Raw genomic sequence first — 17,423 nt, forward strand, 5'->3', positions numbered from 1 at the left:
AGAGACTTGGGTCTGAATTTCAGTTCCATCATTTATTCAGCTCTGTGACTTTCTATAACATTTAATTTCCTCGACTGTGAAATAGGAATGCTAATAATTCTTTTAGGGTTGTTGAAAGTTAACTAATATGTGTGAAAGTGCCTGCCCAGTACTGTCCTAAACAGATAACAGGGTTCTTGATAGATGGGGTCTTCCTTCTTCATAAAATGAATCATGGACATTGGCTGGGCTACAGCTGACCATCCATAAGCAGAACATACTCACTTTGTCCACTCGGCTTCAGTGGGTCTTCTGCCCCCACCCCCAGTTCTTTTTTCTGGTTCCACAATCTCATTTCTTTCCCTCTTCGTACCATCCCGTTTTTCATTCCTAAAGAAGAACAATGCTTTAATCAGTATTTTTAGAAAACATTTTTATTTATTTATTTGGCTGCACTGGGTTTGAGCTGTGGCTCCTGGAATCCTGTTTCTGTTGTGGCATGTGAGATCCCTAGTTGCATCCTGTGAACTCAGAGTTGCTCCATGTGGGGTCTAGTTCCCTGACCAGGGATGGAACCCAGGCCCCCTAACTGATAAAATGTAAGCAACTTTCTCCTCTCTGGTATTCAACCAAGAACACTTAAAGAAACAAGACTTAAGGATCCAGGCCAAGTGTCAGCATCATCGTAAGATGGGTGAGATGTTTTGCTTTGAGGAACTTTTTGATATGCCTCAAATTCATTCTTTGAGAAGTTGTTTATTGAATACCCACCATGTGCCAGGCTTTCTAGGATTGGGTAGCTCTGTGTAGTGTACCATTTACTGATCAGACTGGTCTTTCAGTTTTCCCAAACAACGTTTAACCCATAAATATATTCCTTAAAGAGTTAGCATTCTTGGGTTTGCTTTGGGATTTTTCCACATTCAAATAGCACTCTCAAAGAGAAGAAGAAAGATATTAGACAAAAGTATCAGTTACATAAGATATCTGGGTTAATCTGGGCTTAATTGTTTTAGAAATAGGGAACAGTTGCTTTTTGTTAACTGGTACACTAAAAGGTGGAATGTTTTCAAAGTTCTGACTTTTAATTATCACCTTAGGTAACCTATGGGTATCTTCATTGTTCTGTTCAAACCCCTCTAACTTTTGACAATTTTCCATCTTAGATTCTTCTGGCATAGAAGTTCCTCACATTTCCTTGCCCTGACCCCTGGCTGCCCGCACTACCTCCATTACATTTTTTAAAATGCTATAGAATATTTTAAAATATATCCTATACATTAAAAAATATACTTTAGAACTTGACAACTCCAGCTTTAGAGTTCCTAGCTCTTCTGAAATGCAAATAGTTGACTCAGGAAAGCCACTGCTATCTTAATTCTTTAGATCTGAATCTTAGAAGCTTACTAAGTCACTGAATTTGATTCTGCAGAGATTTCTAGTGTCAATGCAACATAGTGATACACATGCTAGGATCACATCATGTTCTGCAGGTGAAGGTCAGGTGAATGATGCCTTCCCCAAGACAGAGTTTGGGCTTCTGAGGTGGCTCAATGGTAAAGAATCCGCCTGCCAAGCAGGAGATGTGGGTTAAATCCCTGGGTTGGGAAGATCCCCCAGAGAAGGAAATGGTAACTCATTCCAGTATTCTTGCCTGGGAAACACTATGGACAGAGGAACCTGGTAGGCTACAGTCTATGGGGTTGCAAAAGAGTTGGACATGACTTAGCAACTGAACAACAACGAAGATGAGGTTTGCTGAAAACGCTGTTTTGAAAGCCTGAACCTAATGTTATTCCCTTTCAAAGCCCAAGTATAGCCTTTTACATGATATGCTAATCACATGCAAATTATATTTTTCATATTACACCATTTAGAGTAGTAAGAGGTCTGGTCTATACCATCTAAAAGAAGTGAAAATGTCCATTCTGTCTGTACAAGTAATTAAAGACGTCTATCATCAGAGGATCAGCAAAGCTTGGTTTGGCCAAAACCAATCAAAATAAACTTCTTCAAAGCAAAAGGTCAGACAAAATGAATCTCCCAGAAATATTATAGGTAGAAATCGAAGACCGTTAGCCTTTATCTAATTTTGCAATGGTGGTAATACTCAGGAATGTGGTGGTCATTAATGTCTTCCACCATCAATAAACACCTGTTATCTTTGGTGCATAAGTATCTTTTTAAAAATAAAAATATGCTTAGGAAATACTTGGAGCAATTAAAGTCTCAGAATTAATAATCTTACAATATTTAGGATAGAAATGCTAAAACACAAATAGCTACATTGATGGTAGCTTTCTTAACATGAGCATATACTTCTCAAGAAATATAACAAATTACATTGAAAACAATAGTCATTATCTGGAAAACCCTTTATTGAGTTTACTGAATTTTTCTTAGTCTTTGCCCAGCAACTTTGTATATATTCAGTTCAGTTGCTCAGTCATGTCTGACTCTTTGTGACCCCATGAACTCCCTGTCCATCACCAACTCCCGGAGTCCACCCAAACCCATGTCCATTGAGTCAGTGATGCCATCCAACCATCTCATCTTCTGTCATCCCCTTCTCCCACCCTCAATCTTTCCCAGCATCAGCATCTTTTCAAATGAGTTAGCTCTTTGCATCAGGTGGCCAAGGGATTGGAGTTTCAGCTTCAACATCAGTCCTTCCAATGAACACCCAGGACTGATCTCTTTTAGGATGGACTGGTTGGATCTCCTTGCAGTCCAAGAGACACTCGAGTCTTCTCCAACACCACAGTTCAAAAGTGCCAATTCTTCTGTGCTCAGGTTTCTTTATACTCCAACTCACATCCATACATGACCACTGGAAAAACCACAGTCTTGACTAGATGGACCTTTGTTGACAAAGTAATGTCTCTACTTTTTAATATGTTGTCTAGATTGGTCATAACTTTCCTTCCAAGGAGTAAGTGTCTTTTAATTTCATGGCTGCAATCACCATCTGCAGTGATTTTGGAGCCCTCCAAAATAAAGGCAGTCACTGTTTCCTCATCTATTTGCCATGAAGTGATGGGACTGGATGCCATGATCTTAGTTTTCTGAATGTTGAGCTTTAAGCCAACTTTTTCACTCTACTCTTTCACTTTCATCGAGAGGCTTTTTAGTTCCTCTTCACTTTCTGCCCTAAGGGTGGTGTCATCTGCATATCTGAGGTTACTGATATTTTTCCCAGCAATCTTGATTCCAGCTTGTGCTTCATCCAGCCCAGCGTTTCTCATTGATGTACTCTGCATATAAGTTAAATAAGCAGGGTGACAATATACAGCCTTGACGTACCCCTTTTTCTATTTGGAACTAGTGTGGTGTTCATGTCCAGTTGTAACTGTTGTTTCCTGACCTGCATATAGGTTTCTCAAGAGTCAGGTCAGGTGGTCTGGTATTCCCATCTCTTGAAGAATTTTCCACAGTTTATTGTGATCCACACAGCCAAAGGCTTTGGGATAGTCAATAAAGCAGAAATAGATGTTTTTCTGGAACTCTCTTGCTTTTTCAATGATCCAGTGGATGTTTCCAAGTTGATCTCTGGTTCCTCTGCCTTTTCTAAAACCAGCTTGAACACCTGGAAGTTCATGGTTCACATATTGCTGAAGCCTAGCTTGGAGAATTTTGAGCATTACTTCACTAGCATGTTAGATGAGTGCAATTGTGCAGTAGTTTGAGCATTCTTTGGCATTGCCTTTCTTTGGAATTGGAATGAAAACTGACCTTTTCCAGTCCTGTGGCCACTGCTGAGTTTTCCAAATTTGCTGACATATTGAGTGCAGCACTTTCCCAGCATCATCTTTCAGGATTTGAAATAGCCCAACTGGAATTCCATCACCTCCCTAGCTTTGTTCGTAGTGATGCTTCCTAAGGCCCACTTGACTTCACCTTCCAGGATGTCTGGCTCCAGGTGAGTGAGCACCCCATTGTGATAATCTGGGTCGTGAAGATCTTTTTTGTACAGTTCTTATATATGTTATTGGTTTATAAAAGCTAATATGAGAGGAAGGGATAGGTAACGTTGCAGACGCAGAATTTTGAATTCAAATATTAACTTCTTTAAATGTCACTGAGGGCAAATGAGCACCTCTCTCCTCACCTCCCAACTGGACCTCAGTGTTGGAACAAGATATGGTTTGAATGGAAACTCTATTGACATTTTGCAGTGTATCTAGAAGTATAGTTTTGAGTTACTCTCTTCTGAGTAAAACTATTTTATTTATTGACTAACAAACCTGTTGTGTATAAGCACAATGAAAGATGTGACACATCAGGTAAACCATCTATTGACTAGCAAATGAATGCACATAAATTGTTTCTTTAAAGTTTATCTCAAAACTATCAATATATTACAAAAGGAGTAAACTCAAGGCCAAGACTACATCCTCATAACCTGTTTGAATTACAAGGTCCTGAGTACCTAACATATAATAGGCATTAATTTTTTTATTGCTATAGTAGGGAAACATAAGATCTAAGACTAAAAATTTTAAAGTAGTTAGATTATGGAAGCTACTCAGAAAGCTTGATTAAATAAAGGGCTTTATTTTGACTGTTACTGGTACTGACTTTGATTTGTACAATTTTTCATTTCGTCTTGCTAGCTATGAGGTGGAAAGTAAGTCTTTAATAAACACATGAATAAAAAGTAGTATTACAAATGAGACAAACCTGGACATAGCTTTTTAAATTGAAGTGTGGTTGATTTACAATGTTGTGTTAATTTCTGCTCTATAGCAGTGATATACATATATACATTCTTTATAATATTCTTTTCCATTATGGTTTAACATAGGATACTGGATATAGTTCCCAGTGCTATACAGTAGGACCATGTTTATACATTCTATATATAACAGCTTGTGGCTGCTAATCCCAACCTCCCATCCCATCCCTCCCCCAACCCCCTCCCCCTTGGCAACCACAATCCTGTTCTCTGTGAGTCTGTTTCTGCTTCATAGATAGGCTCATTTGTGTCATATTTTAGATTCCATGTATAAATGATGTATTTCTCTTTCTCGGCCTGACTTGACTTCACTCAATATGACAAGGACCATCAATGTTGCTGTGCATGGCATTATTTCATTCTTTTTTTATGGTTGAGTGATATTCCATTGTATATGTGTACCACACTGTTGGTGGCTCAGATGGTAAAGGATTTGCAGGCAGTGCAGGAGACCCGCGTTCGATCTCTGGATGGGGAAGATGCCCTGGAGAATGAAATGGCAGCCCACTCCTGTATTCTTCCCTGGAGAATTCCATGGACAGAGGAGCCTGGTGGGTTCTGTGACCACAGTCCATGGTGTCACAGACAGAAGGACACAACTGAGCAACTAGCACTTTCGATTTTTTCACCACGTCTTTGTCCATTCCTTTGTCAATGGATGTCTTGGCTCCTGTAAATAGTGCTGCTTGAACATAGGGATGCATGTATCTTTTTAAATTAGTTTTGTCTGGATATATGTCCATGAGTGGGCTTCCTCTGTGGCTCAGCTGGTAAAGAATCTGCCTGCAATGCGGGAGACCTGGGTTTGATCCCTGGGTTGGGAAGGTCCCCTGGAGAAGGGAAAGGCTACCCACTCCAGGATTCTGGCCTGGAGAATTCCATGGACAGTATAGTCCATGGGGTCATAAAGAGTCAGACTTTCATATGCCCAGGAGTGGGATTGCTAAGTTGTATGGTCATTCTATTTTTAGTTTTTTAAGGAAACGCCATACTCTCCTCCCTAGTGGTTGTACCAATTTATATTCCCACCAACAATGTAAGAAGATTTCCTTTTCTCCACATCCTCTCCAGCATTTGTTATTTGTAGAGTTTTTAGTGACGGCCATTCTGACCTGTGTGAAGTGGTAGCTCGTTGTAGTTTTGATTTGCACTTTTCTAATAATTAGCAATGTTGAGCATTTTTTCATGTGCTTATTGGCAAGTTTTATTTCTTCTTTGGAGAAGTGTCTACTAAGGTCTTCTGTCCATTTTTAGATTGAGTTTTTTGTTGTTGTTGAAGAATTTGAGTAGTTTTTACGTTTTGGAAATTAAGCCCTTGTCAGTTGCTTTGTTTGCAAATATTTTCTTCCATTTTGTAGGTTGTCTCTTTGGTTTTATTCTTTTTTTTTTTGTTTTGTTTTTATGGTTTCCTTTGCTGTGTAAAAGCTTGTAAGTTTGATTGGGTCTCATTTGCTTATTTTCATTTCTATTGCCTTGGGAGTCTCACCTAAGGAAACATTGGTACAATTTATGTCAGATGATGTTTTGCCTATGATCTCTCATAGAAGCTTTTTAACATGGCAATTATAGATATGATTACTCAGTAAATGGAAGTTATTTGACAAAGTCCCAGAAGGGAATGCTGCACTGAAGTTCAATACAATCACTTTTATCATAAATACATGTTGTTGGCTGTCTGAGGTTAAACAGGTCACTGTGTCTTCAGGAGCTGAGAAGCTTGTGATCTAGTTACTTTTCCCCATTTATTGTGAAGCTCTGCTTTAAACTGTTCATTTGCATTTCTATTCAACAGCTCCTTTATTTGTGATTCTTTTAGGTAAGTCAGTATTTTCAAGAGAATAATCTTGCTACATTTACTAGAGGGTCAAGCTACATTTACTAGAGGGTCTTCATGCTTAGAAGGCTAAAGACTTTAGTATCTCACATACGAAGCAAGTGAAAAGATGAACATGAATTTCCATTAACCCATCTGGCTTTTGAATATTTGATTTTATTCATTTGAAAATTTGAGATTGAAGAGCTTTGAAAACTGACCTTTAAGAAAAAGATTAGGAGTATAAATTTTATAGCTTGGCTTCTATTTAATGCATATATCTTTATTAAAAAGCCTCAGAGTCCTTAATTATTTACCCCTTTTCAATCCTACTTTGAAGAAGTAAAGACACAGTAAATACAAGAGCAAAAATCCTCAATTTAAGGAGGTGCAGAGAGGTCCATGAAGGTAAAATAACAAGGCAGGGATACTTAGCTGATCAGGTTCAGCCCAGACTAGACCCTGGTCTGATTTACAAGCTGGCACCTCAAGTTCAAGGTAAAGAAAGGCTTCACTGTTCTGGACTAAAGTCCCAGATATGCCAAAATTACATGGTCGCTAGAGAGCTAATTAAGAACAACTATGTTTAAATTATTTCCACGTTTCAGAGTTCTCCACCTCTTTAGAGTCTGAAGTCAGTTGAAAGCTGTGACCCGAGACATTTTTGTTTCCCCTCGAGGGGAAACACACAGTTGGAAGTTCAGAAAACACACCGTTTCCACAGGCAGCAATAAGGTTTTCACCCTCTCAAAAAGCTCTCTTGTCCCGGCACTTCGCGCCCTCAGGTACTCATGGTGGTTGATGGTTAGCTCCCTTTTAGCTTGTCTCACGAGTCAGGTTATAAACGACTTGAAACCAAGGCCCGGGGTTTATCTTGAGCCCGTGGCACAGCCTGGCACAGGGTGGCATGGATTTCTCCCCAAGAGCAGTACTGAAGAAGTCAAGCCATTTTCGTCGGCCAGGCTGAGGTGCAAGCTATGTGTGGGTGATTTTCTTAGAAAGCTTTAAGGTCAGCGACACGGTTCCTGGGTCGTCCGCTGGGACATTGAAAAGGTTAGCGTGCTCCCTCTTAAAAGACAGGAGGAGGCACGGCTGTGCACAGAAGAGGCTCAGAAGTGACAGAGACATGCTCTCATTGTTTGGAGGAGAGGGAAGGTCACCGACGAGGCGAACCCTCACGCCGCCCGGCCTCTCTCCCTGGAACGTTCTCGGCGCGCCCCTTTATCATCTAAGTTCCTTCAGAGCGCGTTTTTTCTCCAGACAGACAGGGTCCCTTTTGGGGTGAGGGGGAAGAGAGAGAGAGATGGAGGAGGGGCAGGTCTGAGCCGAGGCTCCTCTCACGGCGGCGCTCACCGGGGCCTCGGGGCCCCTCCTCGCACCAGCGCTCTGCAACGTCCCGCCCGCGGTCACAACCGCTCTTTAAAAATACTTTCCCTTCGGGACGCCCCCAGCTTCTTCCGGCCCCCGCCCGCCGTCCCGGGCCGAGGAGCACCCCGCTTCGCCCGCTGGTCTAGAGGAAACGGCAAGCTTGGTGGATTCAAAACTGAGCCGAGGCCAAGTCGACCCTTATCCTCCGCCGCCCTCAGGTGACCCCTGACAGCAGCCCCTGCGCAGCCTTCAAACGGAAAAACCCCTCAGAGACACCACACACACACACAACAAAAACCCCAAGTCTTCCCTTCGGTTGCTACCCGCAATGACGTTTCTCCCCCCTCGGGTCCCGCCCCTCCGGGGGGGCTTGGAATTTTGGGATAGGCCGAGAGGCTTGGCGACAGGGCCCCGATTGGGCGCCGCGGCGTGAGTGACAGCGGGGCAGGCCGCTCGCCCGCCCTCTCCCCGCCGGCCTTCCCCAGCCCTCCCTGGGTGCGAGTGTGTGTGCGGTGTTATGCCGGACAGGAGGGAGGCGACCGCGGCCGCGGCGACTCCGCTTATTGTCCGTCTCGGCGAGGGGCTGTGAGGAAGTCGGGCTGCGACGCGGCCGACACACGCAGCTTCGGCTTCAGCGGCGACCTCGCTCCAGCTCCCCGAGGGGCGGCCTCCGCGGAGCCTGAGAAGAGACAGGGCGCCTTCGCGTCCCGGGCGCTGCCGCCGCGTCCGGACACCCGACTGCCAGCCGTGCTCGCCGCCCGCACTCGGGGCCTCGGCCCGGCGGGGAGGAGGCCGCGCCGCCGCCCACCGCCGGCTTCGGCGCTTCCTGCTCCGGCGCCGCCTCCTCAGGGCCGCGCTAGGCCCGGGCGCCGCGGCCGCGCGCCTCGAGTTTGAGGGCGGCGGGCGGCGCGGCCTCCTCAGCGGGCTCGGCCGGGCATCCGCCCCGGGCTTGGCGATGGGGCGCGGGGGGCGGCGCCGCTAGGAGCGCGGCGGGCGTGCGGTCGGTGCGGAGCGGAGCGGGGGGCCGGGCGGCCGGCGGGCGGCGGAGCGGCGGTCTCGGGCCCGGAGCGGAGGAGGCGCGCCATGGCCAAGGCGGGCGGCGGCGGCGGCGGCGGCGTGGGAGCCGGCTGCCACGGGGCGCTGACCTGGGTGGTGAGTGGGGCGGCGGGGCGGGCGGGGGTCCGGGCCGCGGCATTGTTCCCCGCCCGCGGCGCAGTGGGTGGCAGGGAGGAGGATCCCCGCCCGGCCGGAGGAGGGCGGGAGGACAGGGAAACCCGGCCCCCCGGAGCGCGCCCCGTCGGGGCGGCTGCCAGCCGAACCCCTGTCCGCCGTTTTCTTTCTTCTCTGCCTCGGTGGAGGTTCGAGCGCGCAACGCGCACCTGAAACTTGGGGCGACGAGCCGTCAGTCAGCAGCGCCCGGAGCCCCGTCTCTGCTTCTCCCCGGGGCGGGGGGCCGGGGGCGGCAGTGGTGCATGTGTGTCTGTGTCCTGAGATGTGTCCTGAGAGCCTCGGGAGAGGCGCCCGGCCGCGAGTGTGTGCGCGCGCGCCCGCGCGTGTGTCTGTGTTGTAAATGCTGAACTGCGTCTGACGCCCTCCTCTCGGAGGAGAACGGGTTTGGTCGGGGCACTCGGCTCGGGCGAGCACCCTTCGGTCCCGAGAGGCTCGCCGGGTGGAAAGCGCACTCGGGATGCCCTCCGCAGCAGTGAATGTTGCACTGTAGGGCGTCCATCTGTCACAGCGGGATTATTGAAAGAAGCGTTTACCTGTGTCAGCATCGCAGGCCAGACAGGGTGGGGGCTGCGCGGGGAGTGTTGGAGAGGTGACCCGAGTGGTTCGACCTGGAGTTGAAGGCTTGCGGCGGCGCTCAGTTCTTGCTGGCAAAGTAGTAGAGGAGGGAAGACCTTAGAGGGATCCGATTCCCACGGCGGATCGATAATTCACCCGCATTTCACTTGCTCAGCACCGAGTTCAGACCAGGGTCACTTCCTATACACACTGCCAAGCTCAGCCAACTGGCTGTGTATCCAGGAGAAAAGTAAAAAGCGTTACTTTTTCCCAGGGACTTTTTCGATGGACCTTCCCTCTTTTAAAACACCTAAGGAAACTCGTATTGGCTTTTTTTGTTGTTGTTGTTAAGAAAGTTTTTCGTTTTTTTGTTTGTTTGGGTAAGGGTTAGGTGAGTTGAATAGCAGTTCTGTTATATTGACAAGCATTCCTTGTCATAAAGGATGTTACTGATAACAGGAAACTACATATTTATGTTTGCATGCCAAGGTGCAGACTGTCATCGCTCGATCTCTCCGAATTTTGTATGTTACTTCAGTAATGTATAGTATGCATAAATAGACTAGAGCCAGGAAAGAGAAAGTGTTGATAATAAGCCATCCCTGTGAACATGGGGGTTGGGGGCCTTTTACCCTTCTTACTAAAATCAAACAACTTTAAAAATAACAGCACTTCTGGGTTAGCCAGATGGTTCTCATTCACTGTTTGGAACTGTGGAGGCCTGATCAGTGTTTGCTCTGAGAACAGCTGATTCTCTGTAATGGTAAATATTTTGCTCCAATATTGAATTGGTTAGCTGTAATAGTTAAAAGCAGTAGTTTGTTTACTGTTAGTTAATTTTGTAGATGATTAAATGACTACTTTTTCTTTCACGCTCAATAGAAAATTTTTACTCGTATAAAAAGTTTGATGAAACTTAGAGGATTATCATTCAAAATCAGAAAAATTCATTTTAAACTATAATTGACTTACTGATCAAATATTTTCTCATTATAAAAACTATTAAGGGAAATAGAGTAAAATTGAAGTAAAAATCACTTACTCTTTTGTTTATAAATTATATCCTCCTGTTGAATTAGAACTTTATTAAAAAGGTAATCACTCCATAAGTTCACTTTAAGATTTGATGCTTGCTTTAAATTTAAGTTGGGTTTTGTGGGCATCTTTATGTCTGTAATACACATCATTGACCATAGACCATAGTTTAATTTTATTGGGGGCAATATAGGGAAGTGGTTGTGAGCATGGACTTTGTCAGATTGAGGTAGATTTGCATCCTGTCTCTAACAGTCACTGTGACTTTGCGAAAGGGGCCTAATCTTTCTAAACCTATTTCTTCATCTGTAAAATAAGATTGCATTGATAATTAAATGAGACAATATATGTAGCACATTGCTGGGCTTAATAAATGTTTGCCTTCGTCAGTGAAGCTCAAAGAAGCGCACATTAGGAAGGGTAAAGTTGCTTTCACACAGAATATCTTTGAGCCAGAGTGAAAGAATTTTATTCCTTTGAGAGAGGGATTTGTTGCGGAGGTCATCTATTTCTGAAGACAGTTAATTTTGCTTGCTTTATTGAAACATGTTATATTGCTACCTCTTTGTGGGTAATGGGAAGAAATAAAAATGCAATTGGTCCCTGATATTTTCCTTCTTTTCAGGGAGCTGGGGGTGTGGTAATGCCAAGTGTTGGGATGTGTGCCACCAGGAGCTGGGGGTGTGGTAATGCCAAGTGTTGGGATGTGTGCCACCAGGTAGTGTTAACGTTGTCACTTCTCAAAAGTTTACGTTTCAGTATCTGAAACCACAAAGCACAGTGGTCTAAAATTACTAACTTCTTTTAATAGTGCACTGGGTTTGTTTGATTTGCAGTATCTTAAGTTTGTTTTTAATTAAAAAGTGAAAAATACAAGTACTATAGTATAACTATTTTGAATAAAAATTGACAACAGCTGTGAAGCCTTCTCTGAAGCAAACAGAATTTTTTGAATTAATTTTTAGTTTGTAAAGTTTGATTTGTAGACTCATAATCTATTTCAGTCAGTCTTTTATCATGTTTAAGTGGTTGTAAAAAATAAATGTATGGAAATATTAGAATATAGTTAATCTCTATAAATATTCACCTTTTCCCAGTCCTTCTCTAATTTGGTAAATTAAAAAGAACATTATAATGGAAAATATTAGGCCTATACAATTATGATGGTCAGAATGATGCAGAGACTCTATCAGCAAGCTTCAGTGGTCCTCAGCTCAGGGTCACTCACCTTTCCCTTTCTCATTATCTGAAGCAAAGCAAATCTACTTTATTTGTAAATATTTCAGTATTTCTAAAATGTAAGTTTCTGAAGTATAAAATTACTGTTAACCATGGAGTTTTTTAAAAGTAAAATTGAATGAAATATAAAATTTTTTAACCATGATTATTTCTAGTTTAGGAAACTTGATTGTGTATATAAATACTGTTTAAATATTTGTATTAAAATTTTTGCTTTAGTGGCTTATTTTTATAAGTCCAAACCCCTCAACCAGACTTTCAAGTCAATTTTTTATAAACTATGTTCCAGTTGACATTGATTCCACATCGTCCTCATAGTTAGATTTCCCTCTTCACGTGTCCCCTGGGCATCACACTTGTTTCTGTCACTTTGGGTTCTTGTCTTCCAACAGGCTGCCTTTTCCTCTTCCTTTTACCAGTCTAAATAACACTTCAAGGCTAGCTCAGAGTCTCACCAAAGTTTTCTTACCCTTATGGATCATAAAACATAAATGTTCTTTTAAATGTAACTTTCACGGTGTGATACCTTTGTTTTAACAATTAGATTATCAGCTCTTAAAGTTAGAGACCATGTATCCTTTATAGTTTTTAGCAATAAGCTGGATACTTAGTCCAAACTTAGTTATTATTGGAACCAAATATATAGTTGACATACTGACTTCCTGAAAAGTCTTCTGCTCTTAGGACAAGTGATTAGGTTCAATGTTCTTTAGATACATTCTCAAGTAACTAATTGCAGTATTTAGAAACAGTTTTTATAGAGTGTTCTAACTTTTCTGAATAGAACTGTGTTCACCAGTAGTTTCAGATACATTAAATACTGGTAGCAACAGTTGCATTTTACTAAGTATGTTAAAAATAAAAACCTCTTCTGTATTTTTAAAAATCTTAGTATAAATAGGACCCAGTTTTAAAAAAGAGGGGAGATCAGTAAAATTATAGCCATTTCCAGGGATGGAAACAGGAGTTTACAAATTAGGTAACAAAGTGAATTACATGGCTAAGGCAAAGGTGGGGTTTAAACCAGCCCTATGGGCTTCCCTGATAGCTCAGTTGGTAAAGAATCTGTCTGCAATGCAGGAGACCGTGGTTCAATTCCTGGGTCAGGAAGATCTGCTGGAGAAGGGATAGGCTACCCATTCCGGTATTCTTGGGTTTCCCTGGTGGCTCAGCTGATAAAGAATGAATCTGCCCGCAATGCGGGAGACCTGGGTTCAATCCCTGGGTTGGGAAGATCCCCTGGAGAAGGGAAAGGCTACCCACTCCAGTATTTGGGCCTAGAGAATTCCATGGACTATACAGTCCATGGGGTCGCAAAGAGTCTGAGGCGACTGAGCGACTTTCACTTCACTTTCACTTTCACTATGTTCTTAACTATCCTTTACACATTCCCCTGCTTAAAAGGTTACAACCAAAGCAGTTTGTCTTTGATATGGTGATATCACCAGGTAAAAAGAGAAAAGCCTCCTGAGGAATACGTGTATACCTCTTTCTAATAACCTTTCTTTTACTTCCACATGAAAGACTAGGGAGTACACTTCCTTTTCAAGGTATATGTATTTTGAATAACATTGTAAGCATGATGCCTTTTAAGAACATGGGCTACAAAATCATATCACCTGGTTTCATAACTCAGATTTTCCATACTAACTTTGTTAGCTTAAATTCTTCAAACCTGTTTCCTTGCTGTAAAAAGGGAATCAGTAGTAGTAGTGTCTACTTCCTGGAACTTTTATGAGGCTTGAGAGTATTCATTTAATTCCTACAATGGTTTGCACACAGTAAACTCTTCGATGAGTGTCCATGTGTGTGCACACACAGACACTTGTATCCCCCTTCTTTATATTTAAAAATATCCAGTGATTAATAGTTTCAATTTTGAGTCAGAAAATTTTTGTATTGCAAAATGATCACCACAATAAGTCTAGTTAATATCACCATACATAGTTACATATTTTTTTCCTTGTGATGAAATTTTAAAAACCTACTCTTAACACAAATCATTAACTATACAACATGGTACTGTTAACTATAGTTGCCTTTCTGTACATTACATCCCAGGACTTAGTTATTTTATAACTGGAAGTTTGTACTTTTTGACCACCTTCACCTATTCCCCTCCCCGCCCTCAACTCTGACAACCACTAATTTGTTCTCTGTATCTATGAATAAATAGATTGGTTTTTTGTTTTGCTTTAGATTCCAAGTATAAGTAAGATCGTACAGTGTTTTTGTCTTTCTCTCTCTGACTTATTTCACTAAATGTGAATCCTCTTTAAATCTACCCATGTTGTTCCAAATGGCAAGATTTCATTCTTTTTATGACTGAATAATATTCCACTGTATAGAAACACCACATTTTCTTTATCCATTCATTCATTGATGGACATTTATGTTGCTTCCTTGTCTTAGCTTTTGTAAACAATGCTGCAGTGAACCTGGGGGTTCATATATCCTTTCAAATTAGCGTTTTCATTTTCCTCCTGTAAATACCCAGGAGTGGAGCTGCTGGATCGCATGGTAATTCTGTTTTAAATTTTCTCAGGGACTTTCATATTATTTTAGATAGTGACTACACCAGTGTACAGAATGTACATGAATGTACACAGGATTCCTTTTCTCCACATTCTGCCAATACTTGTTATTTCAATATTAACCATTCTAACAGGTGTGAAGTGGTATCTCACTGTGGTTTTGATTTGCATTTTCCTGAGGTTAGTGATGTTGAACACCTTTCACATACCTGTTGGCCGTTTGTTGTCTTTGGAAAAATGTCTGTCTATATCCACTGCCCAGTTTTTAATGAATCTATCTTTTGCTCTTGAGTTGTATGAATTCTTTATATATTTTGAATATTAACTCTTTATCAGGTATATGGTTTACGGATATTTTCTCCCATTTGGTAGTTTGCCTTTCAAGTTCGATGGTTTTCCTTTGCTGTGCAGAGGTTTTTAGTTTGTTGTAGTCTTACATGTTTATTTTTGCTTTGGGGGTCAAGAAAAAACATTGCCAAGACTGATGTCACAGCGTGCGTGTACTCCTGGTTTTCTTCTAGGACTTTTATAGTTTCAGGTCTTACGTTCAAGTCTTTAATCATCGTGTGTTAGTTTTCTGTACGGTGTAAGATAGGGGTCCAGTTTAATTTTTTGCATGTGGTTGTCCTTTTTTTCCTCAGCACCACTTATTTGTAATTTTATTTTTGGCTGCACTGGGTCTTCATTGCTGTGTGTGGCTTCTCCTGTGGCGGCCTCTCTTGTGTGGAGCACGGGCCCCGGGGTGCCTGGGGCTGCAGTAGTTGTGGAGCGCAGGCTCATAGTCGTGGCGCACGGGCTGGCTTGCACTGTGGCATGTGGGATCTTCCCAGGTCAGGGATCAAACCCTTGTCTCCTGCACTGGCCCACCAGGGAAGCCCCTCAGCACCACTTATTGGAGAGATTGTCCTTTTCCCAGTGTGTATTCCTGCCAACTTTGTCGTGAAGTAATTGACCACATAGGCATGGGTTTGGAGAAGGCAATGGCACCCCACTCCAGTACTCTTGCCTGGGAAATCCCATGGGCAGAGGGGCCTGGTGGGCTACAGTCCATGTGGTCGCTAAGAGTCGGACACGATTGAGCGACTTCACTTTCACTTCTCACTTTCAGGCACTGGAGAAGGAAATGCAGCCCACTCCAGTGTTCTTGCCTGGAGAATCCCAGGGACGGCGGAGCCTGGTGGGCTGCCGTCTGTGGGGTCGCACAGAGTCAGACACGACTGAAGCGACTTAGCAGCAGCAGGCATGGGTTTATTTCTGGGGTCTGTTCTGTTCCACTGATCTGTATGTCTTTTTTTTTTTTTTTTTTTTAAATTTTTATTAGTTGGAGGCTAATTACTTTACATCATTACAGTAGTTTTTGTTATACATTGATATGAATTAGCCCTGGATTTACATGTATTCCCCATCCCAGTCCCCCCTCCCACCTCCCTCTCCACCCGATCCCTCTGGGTCTTCCCAGTGCACCAGGCCCAAGCACTTGTCTCATGTACCCAACCTGAGCTGGTTATCCGTTTCACCCTAGATAATATACATGTTTCAATGCTGTTCTCCTGAAACATCCCACTCTCTCCTTCTCCCAGAGTCCACAAGTCTGTTCTATACATCTGAGTCTCTTTTTCTGTTTTGCATATAGGGTTATCGTTACCATCTTTCTAAAGTCCATATATATGTGTTAGTATATTGTAATGGTCTTTATCTTTCTGGCTTACTTCGCTCTGTATAATGGGCTCCAGTTTCATCCATCTCATTAGAACTGATTCACCCATACTGCTTTGATTACTATATTACTTTGTAGATAGTAATATAGTTAGTTTTTGTTTCTTTTTTGCCTGCGCCATGGGGTATGTGGGATCTTAGTTCCCCTGCATTGGGAGTGCAGTCATAACCACTGGACTGCCAGGGAAAAGTGAAAGTTGCTCAGCCGTGTCCGACTCTTTGCAACCCCATGGACTGTAGCCTGCCCGGCTCCTCTGGCCATGGGATTCTTCAGGCAAGAATACTGGAGTGGGTTGCCATTTCCTTCTCCAGGGGATCTTCCCGACTCAGGGATCGAACCCAGGTCTCCTGCACTGCAGGCAGATTCTTTACCAACTGAGCCACTAGAGAAGCCCCCAAGAAGTCCCTAGAATAAAGTTTTAAATTTGGGAGTGTGATGCTCCAGCTTTGTTCTTTTTCAAGATTGCTTGGGCAGTTCAGTTTTGTGGTTCCATATACATTTTAAGATTATTTATTCTATTTCTGTGAAAAGTGTTGGAATGTTGATACAAACTACATTGAATCTGCAAGATTGCCTTGGGAAATTGGACATTTTAGCAATATTAATTCTTCTTATCCATGAGCATAGAATTTCTTGCCATTTATTTTTGTCTTCAATTTCTTTAATCAGTGTATTATAGTTTTCAATATTGAGGTCTTTTACCTCCTTGTATAAGTTTATTCCTAGGTATGGACTTCCCTGGCTGTCCAGTGGTTAAGACTCCACACTCCTACATATAGCATATATATATAATATGTTATATATTATATTGTATATCTTTTCCTGGTATTTTAATTTTTGTTGTTGCCATTATAAATGGGATTGTTTTCTCGGTTTTTGACAGTTCGCTGTTAGTTTACAGAAACACAGTGGATTTTTGATTTTGTATCCGGCAGCTTTCCTAAATTTGTTCGTTTGTTCTAATAATTTTATGGTGGAGTCTTTAGGGTTTTCTCTACATAATATCATTTCATCTTCAATTAGTGACAATTTTACTTCTTTCTGATTTGGATTCTTTTTAGAGAAAGTATTTTTTATTTTCACTGTGGACATTTAAGCATTTCTTATGATATTAAAGTATCCCTCATCTTCTAACTTCTCTCCTGTTCCTTGGTTTGGGAGGGCATTTCTGGAGACACATTGTGATTTTTGTTTTTATTAATGGTGGGTAGATAGCAT

General features: G+C 42.6%; 1 protein-coding gene across 4 annotated transcripts in view; it reads left to right on the plus strand.

Annotated features, from left to right (window-relative positions):
• Nucleotides 1–8,851: 8,851 nt before the first annotated feature.
• TOP2B (DNA topoisomerase II beta) overlaps nt 8,852–17,423 on the plus strand; it is a 61,612-nt gene continuing 53,040 nt past the window's right edge. For 2 of the 4 annotated variants that reach the window (XM_070459823.1, XM_070459824.1), the window contains exon 1: nt 8,852–9,047. In XM_070459823.1, the coding sequence (XP_070315924.1) occupies nt 8,979–9,047 (69 nt within the window). In that variant the 5' untranslated portion in view covers nt 8,852–8,978. Of the gene's footprint in view, nt 9,048–11,060; nt 11,434–17,423 lie in introns of those variants that run through there. The other 2 variants (XM_020881577.2, XM_070459822.1) reach the window with 2 other exon arrangements.

This window comes from Odocoileus virginianus, chromosome 32 (assembly GCF_023699985.2).
Source record: "Odocoileus virginianus isolate 20LAN1187 ecotype Illinois chromosome 32, Ovbor_1.2, whole genome shotgun sequence".
Lineage (NCBI taxonomy): Eukaryota > Metazoa > Chordata > Mammalia > Artiodactyla > Cervidae > Odocoileus > Odocoileus virginianus.